The sequence below is a fragment of the Rana temporaria genome, chromosome 1 (genome assembly GCF_905171775.1).
Source record: "Rana temporaria chromosome 1, aRanTem1.1, whole genome shotgun sequence".
Taxonomy (NCBI): Eukaryota; Metazoa; Chordata; class Amphibia; order Anura; family Ranidae; genus Rana; species Rana temporaria.
The window spans coordinates 622,751,071-622,770,024 of NC_053489.1; the positions used below are offsets into that span (position 1 = coordinate 622,751,071).

General features: G+C 45.0%; 2 protein-coding genes across 2 annotated transcripts in view; one reads left to right on the top strand and one right to left on the bottom strand.

The window, feature by feature from the left end:
- Positions 1–8,525, bottom strand: part of MFSD10 (major facilitator superfamily domain containing 10) — a 96,208-nt gene extending 87,683 nt beyond the window's left edge. Inside the window, exon 1 of the mRNA XM_040335336.1 lies at positions 8,457–8,525. The gene's annotated coding sequence lies outside the window, so the exon portion shown is untranslated. The remainder of the gene's footprint in view (positions 1–8,456) is intronic.
- A 2,925-nt stretch (positions 8,526–11,450) lies between these two features.
- On the top strand, positions 11,451–18,425 carry LOC120924393 (vimentin-like). Its single transcript, XM_040335337.1, has 3 exons — positions 11,451–11,915; positions 16,391–17,056; positions 17,996–18,425. The coding sequence occupies exons 1-3, from the start codon at positions 11,486–11,488 to the stop codon at positions 18,010–18,012; spliced, it is 1,113 nt and encodes a 370-aa protein (XP_040191271.1). The 5' UTR covers positions 11,451–11,485; the 3' UTR covers positions 18,013–18,425.
- Positions 18,426–18,954: the final 529 nt, after the last annotated feature.

The following is an 18,954-nucleotide window of genomic DNA, read 5'->3' on the forward strand; positions in this document are numbered from 1 at the left end:
TGGGCAGGAAGGGGCGAAAGTGCCTGGTGTTGAAGTGGTTAAAAACCACACCGCAAACGCTTCAAAAGTGTTTAGCGTTTTAAAGCAGACCAGAGAGAAAGGGGCCTAAGGCCTAGTTCACACTGACTTTGAAAGCAGGCATTTGCAGTTTTTAACACTCCTCAAACGCCTGTGCAGTTGATTATATGGACAGCCCTCAGTGTTGTTCACATGGGCGTCCACTGAAATTTTTTCAGAGGGGGGCGCTTCGGCAGCGGTGATATACAGTCGCATTTAACCCTTTCTTAAGACGCTAACCGGGAGTTAAAAGCGCCCTGCTAGTGGCCGAATAGCGCAGCTAAAACAATGGTAAAGCTCCGCTTTTTAGTGGGGCTTTACCGATAACGCAGTCAGCTGGCAGTGTGAAATAGCTCTTGAGCAAATTCAGCTTCACTCCATGCCCATATAAATATAGCCTAGAGCAGTGATGGCGAACGCGTGGCACGCGTGCCGCTCCTGGCACGGCAAGCTGTTTCGGTGGGCACGCCACACGCCATGAAAAATTGAAAAGAACACACTAAAATCCATTTGTCCCCACCGCACCGCAAACTACAACTCCCACAGTTCTCTAGGGCTATTGATGACGTGTCTGAGTGGGAGTGACAAAGAAGAAACTCCCGGGAGTGATGTGCGTGCGTGTGTGCGCACGCACTCTGATCCAATCAAAGAAGCTGTCTCATCCACACCGCACAAATCAGCGGTGACGTGACTGGGAGCACACACGGCTGGAATCAGAGGAGCCTTTCGGCGGGAATAATGAGCTGCTGGAGCAAGGTCAGACACTGGGAGACAGGAGTTAATGTGCAGTGTACGGTACAGTTATCTTGTTAGTCCTAAGCCTGCCCCACTCTCAGATATCAGGTGCTAGCTCAGCAAATAATCAATTGTGCAAAAAGAACAGCCTCATTACTGTCATTGGGAAACATGTGTCATCATTGGTGTTATTCAGCCTCATTATTGGTTTCATTAGGAAACATTGTGCCCCATCATTGTTGTCGTCATTGGTGTCATTGTGCCTCATTATTGGTGTCATTGCCTCATTATTGGTGTCATTGCCTCATTATTGGTGTCATTGTGCCTCATTATTGGTGTCATTAGGGAACATTGTACCTAATTATTGGTGTCATTGTGCCTCATTATTGGTGTCATTGTGCCTCATTATTGGTGTCATTGCCTCATTATTGGTGTCATTGGAAAACATTGTGCTCTCCCATTTTTTGTCATTATTGGTGTCATTGTGCCTCATTATTGGTGTCATTAGGGAACATTGTGCCTCATTATTGGTGTCATTGCCTCATTATTGGTGTCATTGTGCCTCATTATTGGTGTCATTAGGGAACATTGTACCTAATTATTGGTGTCATTGTGCCTCATTATTGGTGTCATTGTGCCTCATTATTGGTGTCATTGCCTCATTATTGGTGTCATTGGAAAACATTGTGCTCTCCCATTTTTTGTCATTATTGGTGTCATTGTGCCTCATTATTGGTGTCATTAGGGAACATTGTGCCTCATTATTGGTGTCATTGCCTCATTATTGGTGTCATTGCCTCATTATTGGTGTCATTGTGCCTCATTATTGGTGTCATTAGGGAACATTGTGCCTCATTATTGGTGTCATTAGGGAACATTGTGCCTCATTATTGGTGTCATTGGAAAACATTGTGCCTCATTATTGGTGTCATTGCATGTGTCAGGTAGGTGAGTGTAATAGTCGGGTAAGTGAGTGTAATGGTCAGGTAAGTGAGTGTAATGGTCAGGTAAGTGAGTGTAATGGTCAGGTAAGTGAGTGTAATGGTCAGGTAAGTGAGTGTAATGGTCAGGTAAGTGAGTGTAATGGTCAGGTAAGTGAGTGTAATGGTCAGGTAAGTGAGTGTAATGGTCAGGTAAGTGAGTGTAATGGTCAGGTAAGTGAGTGTTATGGTCAGGTAAGTGAGTGTAATGGTCAGGTAAGTGTTATGGTCAGGTAAGTGAGTGTAATGGTCAGGTAAGTGAGTGTAATGGTCAGGTAAGTGAGTGTAATGGTCAGGTAAGTGAGTGTAATGGTCAGGTAAGTGTTATGGTCAGGTAAGTGAGTGTAATGGTCAGGTAAGTGAGTGTTATGGTCAGGTAAGTGAGTGTTATGGTCAGGTAAGTGAGTGTTATGGTCAGGTAAGTGAGTGTAATGGTCAGGTAAGTGAGTGTAATGGTCAGGTAAGTGTTATGGTCAGGTAAGTGAGTGTTATGGTCAGGTAGGTGAGTGTAATGGTCAGGTAGGTGAGTGTAATGGTCAGGTAAGTGAGTGTAATGGTCAGGTAAGTGAGTGTTATGGTCAGGTAGGTGAGTGTAATGGTCAGGTAGGTGAGTGTAATGGTCAGGTAGGTGAGTGTAATGGTCAGTGTATGTTGCACAATGCATTCCTAATCCCTGCAGTCTGAGCGAATCTGGCAGAATCGTCCATTTCTAGTCCCTTGGGGCTCATTTAGATAAGTCCCAACCTCTGTACAGAGCCGCTGGAAGGTTTAATTCTGTGTTGGCACTTTGCAAGAAATAAATTGCTCTTGTGTCGCGGTTTGGGCACTCGGGCTCAAAAAGGTTCGCCATCACTGGCCTAGAGAATGTACAGACCCCCCCCCCCCCTTCAGCACAGACCCCTCCATTCAGCACAGATGGACCCCCCTTCAGCACAGACCCCCTCATTCTGCACAGACCCCTCCATTCAGCACAGATGGACCCCCTTCAGCACAGACCCCCCTTCAGCACAGACGGACCCCCCTCCCACCATCCCATTCAGTACCTCAGATCAGCCATCAGCGCGGCACAGGCACAGCAGGTTCCCTCCCCCTGTGTACACATAAATACCGGAGGGGGAGGCGGCTTCACTCTGCTCGCTGTGCCTGTGTGACATCCGGGCCGAGACCGCTCAGACAGTCCACTGCCGCTAGACTCTTTAACACCTTCTCGATTTTCCAGGGGGGGGTCAATTGCCCCCCTTGCCCTATGGAGTGGTAGCCCATGGTTGTTTCACTTCAAAACTGAAGCTTCATGTCGAGTTTGAGGGGAGTTGAAGCATTTCAACGCCTCCCATTCAAGTCTATAATATTGCGGTGCAAACGCGTTGGTTGTGTTTGTGACGCAGTTGCAGCGCGTTAGTACATTACAGTTGATAATGGGCATTCGTAGTACAGTTTTATCGTGACAAAAATACGTCAACCGCATCGCAACCATGCAAAAGGGGTTTGGAGGAGCGTTTTTAATGCTTATCAGAATGCACCTATTAATCCCCTTAGCGGTATCCCCGAGCGTGACTCGGGGTTGTTTTTCTATGCTAGGATCGGTATCCCTGAGTCACGCTCGGGGTAGATGTGCAGAGTGTGCAGCGGCGCGGCTTACCTTTCGCAGCATCCACAGACAAAGTTACTTACCTTGTCCCTGGATCCTGCGATGCATCCCTGCTGTGTGAGCGAGCGGGTCCCCCTCGCTCCATTCACAGTGTCCCCGTGTGACGCCGATCTCCGTTCCCTGCAACGTTACGACGCACGGGGCGGAGAACGGCGCCAAATTCAAAAAAGTAAATAAACACAATACATACAGTATACTGTAATCTTATAGATTACAGTACTGTATGTAAAAAAACACCCCCCCCCCTTGTCCCTAGTGGTCTGCCCAGTGCCCTACATGTACTTTTATATAATAAAAACTATTCTTTCTGCCTGCAAACTGTAGATTGTCCATAGCAACCAAAAGTGTCCCTTTATGTCAAAAATGGTTTTAGAGCAGCTAGAAAACAGCGATAATAAATTATAATCACTTGCAGAATTGTGCGATAGCGATTTGTGGGGAAATTCGTCATAAAAAAATAAAAGTAATGACAGCGACAATTCTGCAACTGAGCAAATTTCAGTGATTTTGAGTTCATTACATTATTGAATAATTTTTATTATAATTATATTATTATTTGTTATAATTATTTGTTATATTATAATTTATACTTTTGTTTTTAAAAAAAATTCATACCCGGGATGCCTACAAGACTCTGGTTTGGTCAGATTTAAATGAGTTATTCCTAAGAATTGCAGGCCTACAGTATAAAACGCCAAATTTCCATGCAAAATAATTGTACCGCTTTTGGTACGTAATTCCAGACAGAATCATACCGCCAGGGAGGTTAAGGCTATAGGCGTGTTTGAATGTGGACTTCACAGAGAAAAACAGATCTAAATGAGTACTAAGGGCTTGTTCACACTTGCTAAAAATACCGGCGCTTATCAGATTGCTCTTTGAAGAGCATTTGGTCCCATTCACATCTGCCATTTTGGAATCTTGGACAGGATCACTGCGATTCTGGCCACGATCTCAAATCGCACTGCAATAGTGGCTAAACACACCACGTTTGGATGCCTTTAGAGCCCTTTCACACTCACAGCGCCTAGGCATCGGCGGTAAAGCGTCGCTATTTTTAGTGGTGCTATACCGTATTTGTAGCGGCACTTTTTGACCGATAGTGGGGCGCTTTTAACCCCTGGTAGCGGCCGAAAGGGGTTAAAAGCTGCAGTGACGCTTTGCCGGTGCTGCCCATTCATTTCAATGGGCTATACACCACTCCCAAAGTGCCTCACAGATGCTGCTTGCAGGACTTTTTTTGACGTCCTGCCAGCGCACCACTCCAGTGTGAAAGCACTCTGATTTTCATATTGGAGTGACAGGAGAGGCGCTTTACAGGCACTTTGCAGGCGCAATTTTTAGCGCTATAGCACCTGTAAAGCGCCTCAGTGTGAAAGGGGTCTTATTTTTCATTGGCACCTAAACGCAGTGTCGCGCGATGCTGTTTGCCGCAATTTATTGCGAAACAATCTTGCCAAAACTGCACTGCATTTAGGTGCCATTTAAAACGAAGGGCACCCTAAACATGGGTGGTGCGTTTTGCCACTATTGCAGTGTGATTTGGGTTCGCGGGCAGATTGTCAGCGATTCTGCCCGAGATCCCAGAATGTGAACAAGGCCTCAGACAGGCGGTGAGGAGGTCTTGTATCGCCTCTTCACTGCCTGTTTTACCTCCCTAAATACCAGACAATTGCACATGCTGTGCATGGTTGCAGCATAGCGCTATTGATGTGACTGGATTGTGCCCAGTAGGTGGTACCATCCGATGGCAGGTGGTATAATTTCTGCCGTGGCCTCCAAAAAAAGCATGAGGGTTGCCACCTTTTCTTCAAGCCAAACCCGAACACTTTAGCAGCCTGGGACACCTTTTGGTGCCCCAAGGAGAGTAGTAATGCAATGGTCATAGCGCACCGCAGCAAAAAGTGGGTGTGGCCAAATTGTTCTTGCTGACATCATCGTCCTGAACCCCAGTGATGCCAAACCTACCCCCAGACAGCCCGCCCGCAGCTCCCAGACGGCAACAGATTTGTGTGTGACTATCTTAGTTACTTGGGGAACTGGCCTGAATAACATGTGCGGATTTTAGTCTACCTTAAAGGGTCACTAAAGGAAAACATTTTTTTTTGCTGAAATGACTGTTCACAGGGTATAGAGACATAATAGTTAACTGATTCCTTTTAAAAATGATTAAAAATAGATAAAAACCAATCATATAATGTACCTACAGTTTAGTTTAGTTTTTACTGTTGTTTCCTGGTTCTCTGATGTACAGAGCCAGAGAGCCAATACAGGGCAGTGAAGGTTTTTCAAAATGAAACTGGATTGGTGCTGAGGAGTTTTAGACACACAGTAATCACACCTCCTTGATTAGTCACCACAGTGAGAAATCTCCCAGTACTGTGGTTATCAGGAAACAGACAACCAGGAAGTTTCCAGAACAGAGAGGACTTACAGCAACATCAAAGCAAAAACGAACAATGAGGACATGAAACCAGGACTGCAGTAAGGTAAAGGAAGCAATTTAGCTAAAAAACATTTTTCCTTTAGTGACCCTTTAATCCCGGACACATGATTCAAAACCTGTCTGTCCAGGTGAATCCCGGACAGATGGCAACCCTACAAAGCATTGCGCCCACGTCATGTGTATGTACACTCGCTGCAGCTGCCTCTGCAACAAAAGAGGGAGCACTTAAGGAATAGGAAAAAAAAACACAGGGTTTTACCACCCTCCGATCACAAGCATAAACAAGATCATAAGGAGATTCATGCTCTCTGCTTGTCCTGGTGAGTGGATGTGAAAGAAACTCTTTATTTTGGGTTGTCACCAGAAACAGAATACTCACCTGGGTTCAGACAAGGATCTAAACACGCCCAAGTTTATCACTAGTGACAACTGACTTTAGAAGGATTTCCTCTCACTTCCTGTTTTGGCTATAGGACAGGAAGTGAAGGAAAATCTTCCCAATGGGACACAGATGATGGGGAAAAAAATGACAGGGGTTATAGCCCTTCATTACTCTGAACTTCTCCCCCTTAACAACATGATTTTAAAAAAAAAGTTTTTTTTTTTTTTTGTTTAGCAAGGAACCTATATTCTACATAAAAAATTATGCAACCTATGTTAGGGTGTGCTGTAAATTGCCTCCAGTTGCTCATATTTCTTCTCGCTGAAGGCTGCCATTTTGCTGAAGCCCAGAGCCCTGGACAGCAGTAAATCATAACCTGGAACTAAACCCATTGGCCCAGATTCAGGTAGATCCGTGCAATATTTGCGTGGGCACAGGGCAACGAGTTTTGCTCTGCGCCCACGCAAATATTTTGAAATGCCCGCGATTCACGGAGCAGTAGCTCCGTAAATTGCGCGGGCGATATGCTAAATAGCCGGGCGTAAGGCTGCCTAATGTAAATGATCCCGCCGGGGGCGGGAATCATTTAAATTAGGCGCGCTCCCGCGCCGAGCGAACAGCGCATGCTCCGTCGGGAAACATTCCCGACGTGCATTGCGGCAAATGACGTCGCAAGGACGTCATTTGCTTCTAAGTGAACGTGAATGGCGTCCAGCGCCATTCACAAATCACTTACGTAAACGACGTGAAATTTAAATTTCACGAGCGGGAAGGGCGGCTATACTTTAGCGTAAGGCTGCTCCTGCTAATAGCAGGGGCAACCAATGCTAAAGTCGCCGTACGGAAACTCTGTACCTTGCGTGCGCAGGGCCCGCGCAACTTTTGTGAATCGGTGGTAGTATGCAATTTGCATACTATACGCCGATCACAATGGCCGCGCCCCCTAGCGGCCAACGCAAGAATGCAGCCTGAGATATGAAGGCATAAGGAGGCATAAGGAGGCTTATGTCTGTCATATCCTAGGCTGCAGTCGGTGTAACGAGGTTCCTGAATCAGGAGCACTCGTTACACCGGAGCAAGTAAGCCCTTGCGCCGCGCAACCTATGGTTGCGCGGGCGCAAGTGCTTCTTGAATCTGGCCCATTGACTTTAATGTAATGTCAGGATTGCTAACTGTCACATTTGCTTGTGTCCTCAATCAAACTATCAAATGTCTGGTGTCATAACTGATCACATGTGCAACAGATTTGCTGTTTAACAGTTGCAGATCAAACAAAAGCTGCTTCCTTGGCTCTAAGGGCTAGTTTATACTTGCTTTAAAACATGGCTTGGGACAGGCTTTGTTAAAGCTCTGTGAACGCCAGTCAAAGCTTCTGTCACTAAATAAAATGGATAGCTTACAGTCCTGTTTACACCTTGCTTTTATTTGATGCTTCAAAGAGGCTTCGGTGAGGCTTGGGTAAGGTTTCTGTGGGGCTTCGGTGAGGCTTCTGTAGGGCTTTGTGGTGCTTCGGGTCTATGGACCTCAAGTCACATCAAAGTCGGACCAAAGTAGCACAGGGACTACTTTGAAGTCGCTGCTACTTGAAGTTACACAGATATGAACGATACTCATAAGAAATCACGGGGTAAAACTTGTCATGCGACTTTGCAATCCCAAGTCGCAGGACAAGTCACACTAGTGTGAAAGGGGCGTAAAGGCTGTCAGCAGATCGACCTCTACAAATTTGGCAGTGCCCAAATATGCCTAAAAATAGATTTTTTTTCAAAGTCGGCAGCTACAAACCTGCTGACTTACCTGTCCAGGGAACCCGAGATGTCGGTCCCCCGAGGGAGGCCGATTCCATTCTAACTAAGGGAGACGGGCAGTGGAGCCTTGCAGCTTCACTGCCCGTTTCATACTGCACATGTGTGAGTCGCCCGGCGCTCTGTGGATGGCCCACTTGTCTTTTGGGACATACACACAGGTCCCAGAACACAGGGGGGGGAGACTCGCCACACAAAAGGATATGACGTCTTGCGCCGCGGCCCAGATAGATCGGAAGTACACTACTTCATAAAAAGGTAGGAAGGAAACATTTTTATTTTAATATCCAAACATGAGAGGTGGAGAGTTGGTCTTTCGTTTAAGACCACCTCCCAAAAGTGGGTGGCACTCCGCTTTAAAAACAGTATAGACACGTATGTTTAATGTTTTACATTGCCATACCTGCAAAATGTGCCAACCTGAAAAGATCTGGCAGGACTTCATTTTCTGACTAAAGTTCTGCTTTAGAGAACAGCACCACCCTCCTCAACTGACATTTCTGGTTTGGGTGGGTCCTGGCCTTCTATTGTGTTCTTTTACGATTTAGAAAGTTCTCAGCGGAGCTGGAAGGAAGTGTGAAAAGGAAGAATCTGCAGGTGGACCTGTATATCAGAAGGGGGCAAGGCATTCAGCTGTGACATGTGAACATCATACATTGATTTTTCAACTTGAAAAAGTCAAATAATAACCGAAAACACAAATAAAATCGTGAATAGATGGGAACATAGGCCTTGTTGACACTTGCAGTTGCGGGGGTACAAATGTGCAGTTGAGGCACATTTTTAAAGCCCCCCAACTTCTTCCCCTTGGGGGGGTGCACACATCATGGCACAGCAAAAATTATCCTTCCTGTTTGCCAACAGGGATGACAGTGCCTGTATACTGGGGGGGGGTTTCAGGCGGTACATCACTAAAAAGAGCGCTGCTATACCGCCTGAAAACCTCATTTACTGCCTACTCAATGTAAAAGCCTGAGGGCTTTCACACTGAGGCGATGCGCTGGCGGGAAAGAAAAAAATCTCCTGTCAGCATCATCTTTGGAGCGGTGAGAGGAGCGGCGTGTATACCGCTCCTTCCCATTGAAAACAATGTGAAACCGCGGCAATACCGCCCTCAATGCGCCTCTGTAGAGGCGCATTGCGGGCGGTATTAACCCTTTATCGTCCGCTAGCGGGGGGGTTAATACGCACCGCTAGCGGCCGATTCCCGCGGCAATTCCGGCGGTATAGCGCCGCTATTTACAGCGGCGCTATACCGCCACCGCGGCTCCTGCCCCAGCGTGAAAGGGGCCTTATTGTTTCCACTTACAATTGTTTTCTATGTGCCGTTGCGTTGAGCATTTGTTGTTCACTGCAGTTCAATAGAGATGAAACTGGAGCAGCTGTGAATGGTGTCCAATCAACTTATTTATTTCAATTTTAATACCTCAAAGGCTCGTAGAGTGATCTGTGGTGTATTACTTTTCAGAGGGGCCGTTGACAGGCAGTGAGGAGGCAATATATCACCTTCTTACCTGTTTTACCTCTAAAGCCACATGCATTGAGGCAATGACTGTGCAGCCCCATTCACTTGAATGAACCGTTTGGTGGGCGGTACTACAGGAAGGACAGTTTTTGCCACCCCTCAGTGTAAAGAATCATGGCCACAGTGGGGGTGCTTTACTAAAGAAAAATTCACTTTGCACTACAAGTGCAGGCACTGTAAATCCGAGGGGGGCATGCAAGGAAGATCAAAAACAGCATTTTAGCTTGCACATGATTGGATGATAAAATCAGCAGAGCTTCCCCTCATTTCAGATCTACCCCTCAGATTTACAGCGACTGCACTTTCAGTGCACTTGTAATGCAAAGTGGATTTGCCTTTCGTAAACAACCCACAGTGTGTGTATACTCTAGTACAGCTGCCTTTGCAACTCAGGGAGGGGGTGGTAAAAACATGGCTCAACAGCTTGTTTTTACTGCTCCCAAACCACAAGTGTAAGCTAAGCCCAACTGAACATGCTGAAGCTAGTTACTATGAATAGCTGCTCCAGTTTAGTACATTTCCCCCCATGGCGTGAACAAGGACTGAAACCCATTTTCATCCTACTAAGGGACAGGTGTTCTTTAACCACTTAAGCCCCAGACCAATATGCAGCTAAATGCCCAGAGGTGTTTTTACAATTTGTCACTGCGCTGCTTTAACTGGTAATTGCGCGGTCATGCAATGTTGTACCAAAACAAAATTTGCGTCCTTTTCTTCCCACAAATAGAGCTTTCTTTTGGTGGTATTTGATCACCTCTGCGGTTTTATTTTTTGCGCTATAAACAAAAATAGAGCAACAATTTTGAAAAAAATGCAATATTTTTTACTTTTTTCTATAATAAATATCCCCCAAAAATATATATAAAAAAATAATGTTTTTCCTCAGTTTAGGTTGATACGTATTCTTCTACATATTTTTGGTAAAAAAAAAAATCGCAATAAGCGTTTATCGATTGGTTTGTGCAAAATGTATAGCTTTTACAAAATAGGGGATAGTTTTATTGCATTTTTATTATTTTTATTTTTTTTACTAATGGCGGCGATCAGCGTTTTTTTTGTGAATGCGACATTATGGCGGACACTTTGGACAATTTTGACACATTTTTGGGACCATTGTCATTTTCACAGCAAAAAAAGCATTTAAATTGCATTGTTTATTGTGAAAATGACAGTTGCAGTTTGGGAGTTAACCACAGGGGGCGCTGAAGGAGTTATGTTTCACCTAGTGTGTGTTTACAACTGTAGGGGGGTGTGGCTGTAGGAGCGACGTCACCGATCGAGTCTCCCTATAAAAGGGATCACACGATCGATGCAGCCGCCACAGTGAAGCACGGGGAAGCCGTGTTTACATACGGCTCTCCCCGTTCTTCAGCTCCGGGGAGCGATCGCGAGGGGGCGCCTAGAAATGAATAGCCGCCCGCTCATCCCAGATCGCGCCCACGGAAGAACCGACCGCCGCATGTACCGGGGGGGGGTCCCGATTGGACCCCCGACCCGCAGAGAGGCGGGGACGTATATATACGCCCATCTGCCTGTACGTGCCATTCTGTGGACGTACATGTACATGCAGCGGTCGTTAAGTGGTTAATTCGGGAGATCCTGACATTTTGACCTGTTCTGTATTGCTTTGGGTTGCTGAGGAATTAATGGTTCAGGCACAGCAAACATGATATCACTGAAATAATGTGATATGACAGACATGTTGCACCAAGGTGTAAAACTCTAAGAATGCGATTACTAAACAATCCTGCCCAGCCGAAGCATTTTCGTGGTACAAAGTATCTGAATAATTAAGGCCATACATTAAATGTGTACAGCTAAAGAGTATCTGTCACATTCCAGAAGCTTACATATAAGCTTGGCTTGTGCTATTCCTAGTCCACCAATCTCCGAATTCAGAGACGACAATGAAGGGCTCGGGCTTTTCTCAGAAGACGGTGAACGAGTCCAGCAGGACTAAGGGGTGCGCTGTGACCATAGGCAGCAATGTTAGGGATGGCTTGGAAGCTGAGGCCACCACCAAAGTGTACATCCACCGCCCTAACGAGAAGGAAGAGCTCCAGCAGCTCAACAACCGCTTTTCTGGTTACATTGACAAGGTCCGATCTCTGGAGGAGAAGAACAAGGCCCTGCGTGAGGAGATCGAAGAACGGACCAGGCGTCTTAAGGAAAGGGGACCTGGCATAGCAGATGAATATGAGAAAGAGTTCAAGGAGCTCAAAGAACTGATTGAGAAGCTGAACAAAGAAAAGAATGCAGCTGACATTGAGAGAGGAAACCTAGAGGAAGAGATCGACATATGGAATGCCAAGTGTGATGAGGAGCTGTTTCTGAAAGGTGAGGAGAAAGCATGCAGAAATCTGTCACAATACAATGAGAGCGATACTTTTTGCTTCCTAAACTCTTGTTTTGCACAGCGTTTTGCGTTGTAGCGATTAACATTTAGGCCCCTTTCACACTGGGGTGTTTTTCGAGCGTTATTCGAGCGACGCGGTCGGTGGAGTGGCGTGGGGTGACCTACCTGACACACATACCCTGCCCTACGTGTGTGTGTACACACACTGACATAACCTACATACACTGACCTGACTATGATTTTTTCTTTTTATAAATGATATTACTTGTAAAAGCTCTTCATATAGGTTCACAGTGAACCCATATGAAGAGCTTTTACAAGTAATATAATTTAAAAAAAAGATCAGTAACAGCTCCACGCAGTGCACTGGCCTACCTTAGCAGCCTCAGCCTTGGTGTGCGGTCACAGCAGGGCAGGCACTGGCAGTCAGAGAGGAACCGAGGAGAGCCACCCGCCTGAGCGGGGATGTGGTGCGGCGGCCGAATTGTAATTCCCGCGGTGGAGCCTGCAGCGCCTATGATGGATGTCACACGTCCCGTCCCGCCTTCTGGAGCCTGCAGCGCCTATGATGGATGTCACACGTCCCGCCATTGGCGCTGCAGGCTCCAGAAGGCGGGGCAGCATTCAATCACATTGTTAACCCCGAGCGTCTGAGAGTCAGGATCAATCTGATGCCGAAAGTGGCCGAGTGCCGCCAGCGCTGAGTGACGCAGAGTACAGCACTCAGCCGTACTCGGCGGCACTCGGCCACCTTCGGCATCAGGTCCTGACTCTCAGACGCTCGGGGCTAACAATGTGATCGGATGCAGCATAGACTCTGGGCTTTTCGGGGACCCATTCAGGGGTCCAGCCCCCCCAAGCCACGCCCTAACGACGCCCCTGCTTTCAATTCATTTCAATGGAGAGGGACGTTTTTGGAGCGTTTTTTTCAGCGCACAAAAGCTGCTCCAAAGATGCTGCTTGCAGGACTCAGTGTGAAAGGGTCCATTGAGATGCATGGAGAGCGTTTTATGAGCGTTTTAGTAGCGCTATTTTTAACGCTAAAATGCTGTAAACATGCTTCAGTGTGAAAGGGGTCTTAAAGGAAAGTGGAATGATTTTCGGTCAATTTTAATGCATTTTTTTAACTATTGTTTTATATCTGCCAGTTACATTATCTATGCAATCTTTGTTTTACCAATAAACATTTAATATATGACACAAGATTCCCCGAGCACTAGGGTCACCTAGAGAGGCATTAGAAGCAGGTCTGATGGCTGACTTTGTCTAATTGACATCACTGATTGAGCTTTACAGTAAAACAATGTCATTCAGTTCTGTGATCACTCGATTAGTGTCACTGGTAGTCAGTTCCCTCTCGGCGTCGCATTGCTCGCCGCACTATCGCAGTCCTATTATAAGTCGCTGATCACCCCGCCCTTAGTAGTATTACAAAAAATTCAATATATATCATAGTTTGTTTCACGCAAACCAATCAATATACACTTATTGGGATTTTGTTTTCCTAAAGACATGTAGCAGAATAGATTTTGCCCACTTTTTTTTTTTTTTTGTATTGGATGCGTTTTATAGCAGAAAGTAAAAAGTATTTTTTTTAATCGCAAAAATAAAAAACAGCAGTGATCAAATCCCACCAAAATAAAGCTCTATTTGTATACAATACTACATGACCACACAATTACCAGTTAAAGTAGTGCAGTGCTGAATAGAAAAAAATTGCCTGGTCATGGTCTGATCTTCCGGAGCTAAAGTGGTTAAATTTCAGCCTGAATTGAACCGTGCTTTATCAGAGATAAATTATTAAAACGCACATGTCAAAAAGCTCAGAGAGGGTCATAAGTGAAGTCATATTTCTGTAACCGTTAAACTTGGCTTCAAGCTCACCTTTCTACCTCCAGATGGCTGTGATAGACAACTTCATTGACCAATCATCAACCCTGTCCTCAGGGCCCATTAACAGGCCAGGTTTGCAAGATAACTGAAATACGTCACAGGTGATATCATTTGCTCCTCAGTGATTGCAGTATTCTAGTCTGCATCTCCCCAAGGTAATACATAAAACCTGGCCTGTTAGTGGGCCCTGCAGGACAGGGTTGATGAACACTGAAATAGAGAGTCTTGAGTAGTGGGAAGGTCAAGGTTGGCTTTTACAGATGGGCTGCTTTACTGCTCAATAGGGACTCCTAAAGTGAGACTAAAGCTTTAGATTGTTTTTGTTTTAAAAATAAACCTGTTTTACTTACCTGCTGTGTGCAGGGGTTTTGCACTGAGCAGCCCAGATCCTCCTCTTCTTGGGTCCCCCTGCCGGCACTCCTGGCTCCTTCTTCCTGCTGTGTGCATGCAGCATGCTCACTCCCAAGCCACCTCTGTGTATCAATAAAACAGAGCGTAGCGTAGCCCTGCCCCCTCCTCAATGGCTGTGACGGATAGCAGTGGGAGCCAATGCATCCCACGGCTCTGCCTCAGCCAATAAGGAGGAGACCCAAGGTTCCTGTGCACAGTGCTGGATCAGGATTGAGCTTGGGTAAGTATTAGGGAGGCTGTGGGGGGCAACAGCACACTGAAGATTTGTTTACCTTCATGCATAAAATGTATGATGCTGCTTTCACACGGAGGCGCTATTGCACTAAAAATAGTGAAAGTCCCCTGAAGGTAAAAAAAACTTCAGCCTTTACAGCCACTTTAAGAAGTAGAGAAGGTGGGGTCAAGTTTGACTTTTACAGATAAAAGTTGCAACTTTGCATACAACTTCAGCTACATGCTGTATATCTACAGATTACTGATTGTTCTGACATTCAGTTTGAAAGTAACTCACATAAAAGGGACTTATATTTAGAAACCCAAATTTGTTCTTTTATTTTACTTGTAAAAAAAAGTTAATTAAAAAGCATAAGTTCACCCTTACATCCCCCCCCCCTTAAAATTCTAGCTCCCTTATGCACCATTCATGTACTTTTGCAAAAATATTGCTAACTGATTGCATTTCATTTAAAAAAAATGTGCACCATGGAATGGGAGGGTGGATGATGCAGGGTGTGTGCCAATGAGGTCAGCTGGTCAACTCCTTCCTGTGTCATGACCTAAAGTCTGATCAGGAAGAAGACATTACTAATGGAAACATCTGGAAATGTGGATCTAGACAAGAAAAAGGTAAGCGACTCTAGGATTTAATCGAAAGCTTTGTTATTTTTGCCCAAAAAAGTACATGAATGCGTTATTGGTGCAAATTGGAGCTGGAATTTAGAAGAAAAAAAAAAAAAAGTGTACAAAAGGTGAACTTTCCCTTTAACCACTTAAGACCCGGACCTTTATGCAGGTAAAGGACCTGGCCAGTTTTTGCGATTCGGCACTGCGTCACTTTAACCGACAATTGCGCGGTTGTGCGATGTGGCTCCCAAACAAAATTGGCGTCCTTTTTTTCCCACAAATAGAGCTTTCTTTTGATGATATTTGATCACCTCTGCAGTTTTTATTTTTTGCGCTATAAACAAAAATAGAGCGACAATTTTGAAAGAAATGCAATATTTTTTACTTTTGTTATAATAAATATCCCCCAAAAATATATGAAAAAAATATTTTTTCCTCAGTTTAGGCCGATACGTATTCTTCTACCTATTTTTAGTTAAAAAAAAAAAAAAAAAATCGCAATAAGCGTTTATCGATTGGTTTGCGCAAAATTTATAGCGTTTACAAAATAGGAGATAGTTTTATTGCATTTTTATTATTATTTTTTTTACTACTAATGGCGGCGATCAGCGATTTTTTTCGTGACCGAGACATTATAGCGGACACATCGGACAATTTTGACACATTTTTGGGACTATTGTCATTTTCACAGCAAAAAATGCTATACAAATTTATTGTTTACTGTGAAAATGACAATTGCAGTTTGGCAGTTAACCACTAGGGGGCGCTGTAGGGGTTATGTGTGACCTCATATGTTTTTCTAAATGTAGGGGGGCAGGGCTGGACGTGTGACGTCACTGATCTTGTTTCCCTAGATCAGGGAACACACGATCAATGAAGCTGCCACGGTGAAGAACGGGGAAGCTGAGTTTACACACAGCTCTCCCCGTTCTTCAGCTCCAGGGACTGATCGCGGGACTCCGGCGGCGATCGGGTCCGCGGGTCCCTTGGTGACGGAGCTTCGGACCGGGCCGCGGGCGCGCGCCCGCGACCCACGGCTGGGCACTTAGAGGATGTACAGGTGCGAGCTTGTGCCCAGCCGTGCCATTCTGCCGACGTATATCTGTAGGAGGCGGTCCTTAAGTGGTTAAGTGATGACATTTTGGCCGGACATAAATGTGGCAACCAACAAGAATTCACTCAGCTGAAGCCAGGCCAGTAAATGATAGATTATGATTAGTTACTTTCTAAAACCAATTGATATAAAATTTGTAAAACTTCAGAAAATCAAAGGCATTAATGATATCAATCTTGAATATTTTTTTGCCAGAGGAGGCCGAGAACACGTTGAAGGAGTTTCGTCAAGATGTGGACGATGCCACTGTGCAGAAGCTGGAGCTGGAGAAAAGAATTGAACAACTGATAGACGAGATCGAGTTCCTTAAAAAGCTTCATGATGAAGAAGTTGCCGACCTAATGAATCAAATCCAGGAGTCCAAGGTGAGCCTGGAGATAGAAAGCTCTCGACCTGATCTAGCAGCAGCCCTTAAGGCCTTGAGGATGGAGATTGACCAAGCTACAAACAAAAACATCCAAGAGGCAGAGAAATGGTACAAAACTAAACTCAGTTCTGCCAAGGGGCAACTGACCAAGAATGAGGATAGGATCAGGAATATCCGAGAAGATATTAGCAGGTATTCCTCACAAGAATCTGACCTGCAGGGTCAAATCGATACTTTGAGGGCACGCAATGAAGCCTTGGTGAAGTTGCTGGATGACATGCAAGCCAAGCACTTGGAGGAAGTATCTTCCCTACAAGACATCATCGCCCAGCTGGAAGATCGCCTCCTAGAGACAAAGGGTGACCTAGCCAGATATCTACAAGATTACCAAGACCTGCTAAACATCAAGCTCAAGCTGGATGCCGAGATTGCAGTCTACAGGAAACTACTGGAAGGAGAAGAGCAGAGGCTTGGTATTAATCCAGAGAGTGAAGGTAAAAACACAATGAATGAAAGTGTAACCGAGTTTACTGCATTGAGCAATACCTACTGCAAGAGGAAATGATAAAATAGCATTGAGGGCTATACATAAAACCGACACTATTAGCTAGATTCACATAGCTTGCCCTAACTTTGCGGCGGCGTAGGTGTTTACACTACGCAGCCGTAAGTTAGCGAGGCAAGTACATGATTCTCAAAGTACTTGCCTGCTAAGTTACGGCGGTGTAGCGTAAATCGGGTGTGCGTAATGGCGCCTAATTCAAATTTAGCTGAGGGGGCGTGTTTTATGGTAATGGGGCTTGACTTGACGTGATTGTGCTAACCAACTATTGGCAAAAAAAGGTCCAGAGGATCTTTTAATTTTTTTAAAAGTGAAGTTTACCATTATAAATAAAAATGTATTCATTTTTTTCCTCAGGTGCCTGTTAAGCAATGCACCAGTGATCAGCTTATCGTGGGTGCAATGCCAGGCTCCTGCAGACTGTCAGTATAGCCGTCTGTCATTACCTCCAATACAGGCAGGCAGTTACTGAAGTCTCGGAAGATTAATGAACTACGAGAGCGCTCACCAGCTCCTTCATATTTCATTGAGACTGCTGTGAATGAAAGGCGTGGCCTTATGACAGCAGGTGCAGGTAGAAGATCCCCTGCCTATGATCACAGGAAAGAAGAGGATTTGGGTGTGAGGTGGTGGATGCTGAACAAGTTACATGCTACACACTAAATATGGATGTAACATGTTCAGAAAGGTGAACTTACCCTTTAAATTAGAGGTGTTGCCAGCTGCAACCAATGAGAACCCCAGCTGGAATTTTTCTAATGCAGGTTAGCTAGCAGGTAGACTTGTGTCATCGTTATCTATGAGAACTGCACACACTGAATGGCCATGAACACATTTGGACATAAACTCTATTTTCTTTCTTTTCTGCAAGCCCGAGGTGACGCATGAACAGGTCAAGAGGAGAGGAGATGCTGACCAGCAAGTACATATCAAGGCCTAGAGGATCACAAGCTACTTCAGCCGTGTGAATGGGCCTGTGTGCATCACTCTTCCCGGATGTCCTGTACCAGATTCTTTTATAAGAGAACCTCTCAGAGATGAAAACAATTTGTTTGCAAAGCCTCAGGTAGAAGCTGCCATTCTTTGAATACTGGGCTGCAGTCTAGTCCAGGGAAGGCTGATCTTATTTAGCTTGAATGTAAATGAAAGGCAGATCCTATTTGAAGGTTTTCATACAGGTATTTTGATTCCTGACCTCCGATTTCTCCTTGCTGCTTGTAGTTCATGCACTTTTGTAGCCTATTACTTTACGAAAAATGCATGATAATTGTGTTAAACCAAAATAAAATAGCTATGCATTAGGACTTATTGGAGATCGTTTGACTTTCTATTTTCTATTAAAGCTGTAGATTCATTTGCTTATGTTTTGCTTTCGCTGGTTCCTCATCCTACCCCTCCGACAGGTCTGGGAACTCGAGATCAAATATCTCACCAGCAGGCATCATGTACTCGTAGCTATATATCTGCACAGCCGATACAGGCGGTCAAATACTGTAGTTACAAACAGCCGACTTACAAACGACTCCTACTTTACAAAGACAATAGGAAGTGAGAGGAAATCTCCCCCTAGGAAGGGAAAGTCACTCATGTAAGAGTTATTATGGGAAAAGGGTACCCCGACTGAAGCTTTATCACCAATGTTTGTTTCCACAACAATCCAAAATTTTCAAAATCCAATTGTCATTGGGACAGAAAGGGAGGGGAAATATTCTGAACGGGCACATACAACAAAATAAATGTTACACCTTCCCTATGCTGTCCAAAAAGCTTAAAAATAATTTTAGCTGGAGCTACACTTAAAAAAAAAAAAAATGTACCTGTCCAGACTTA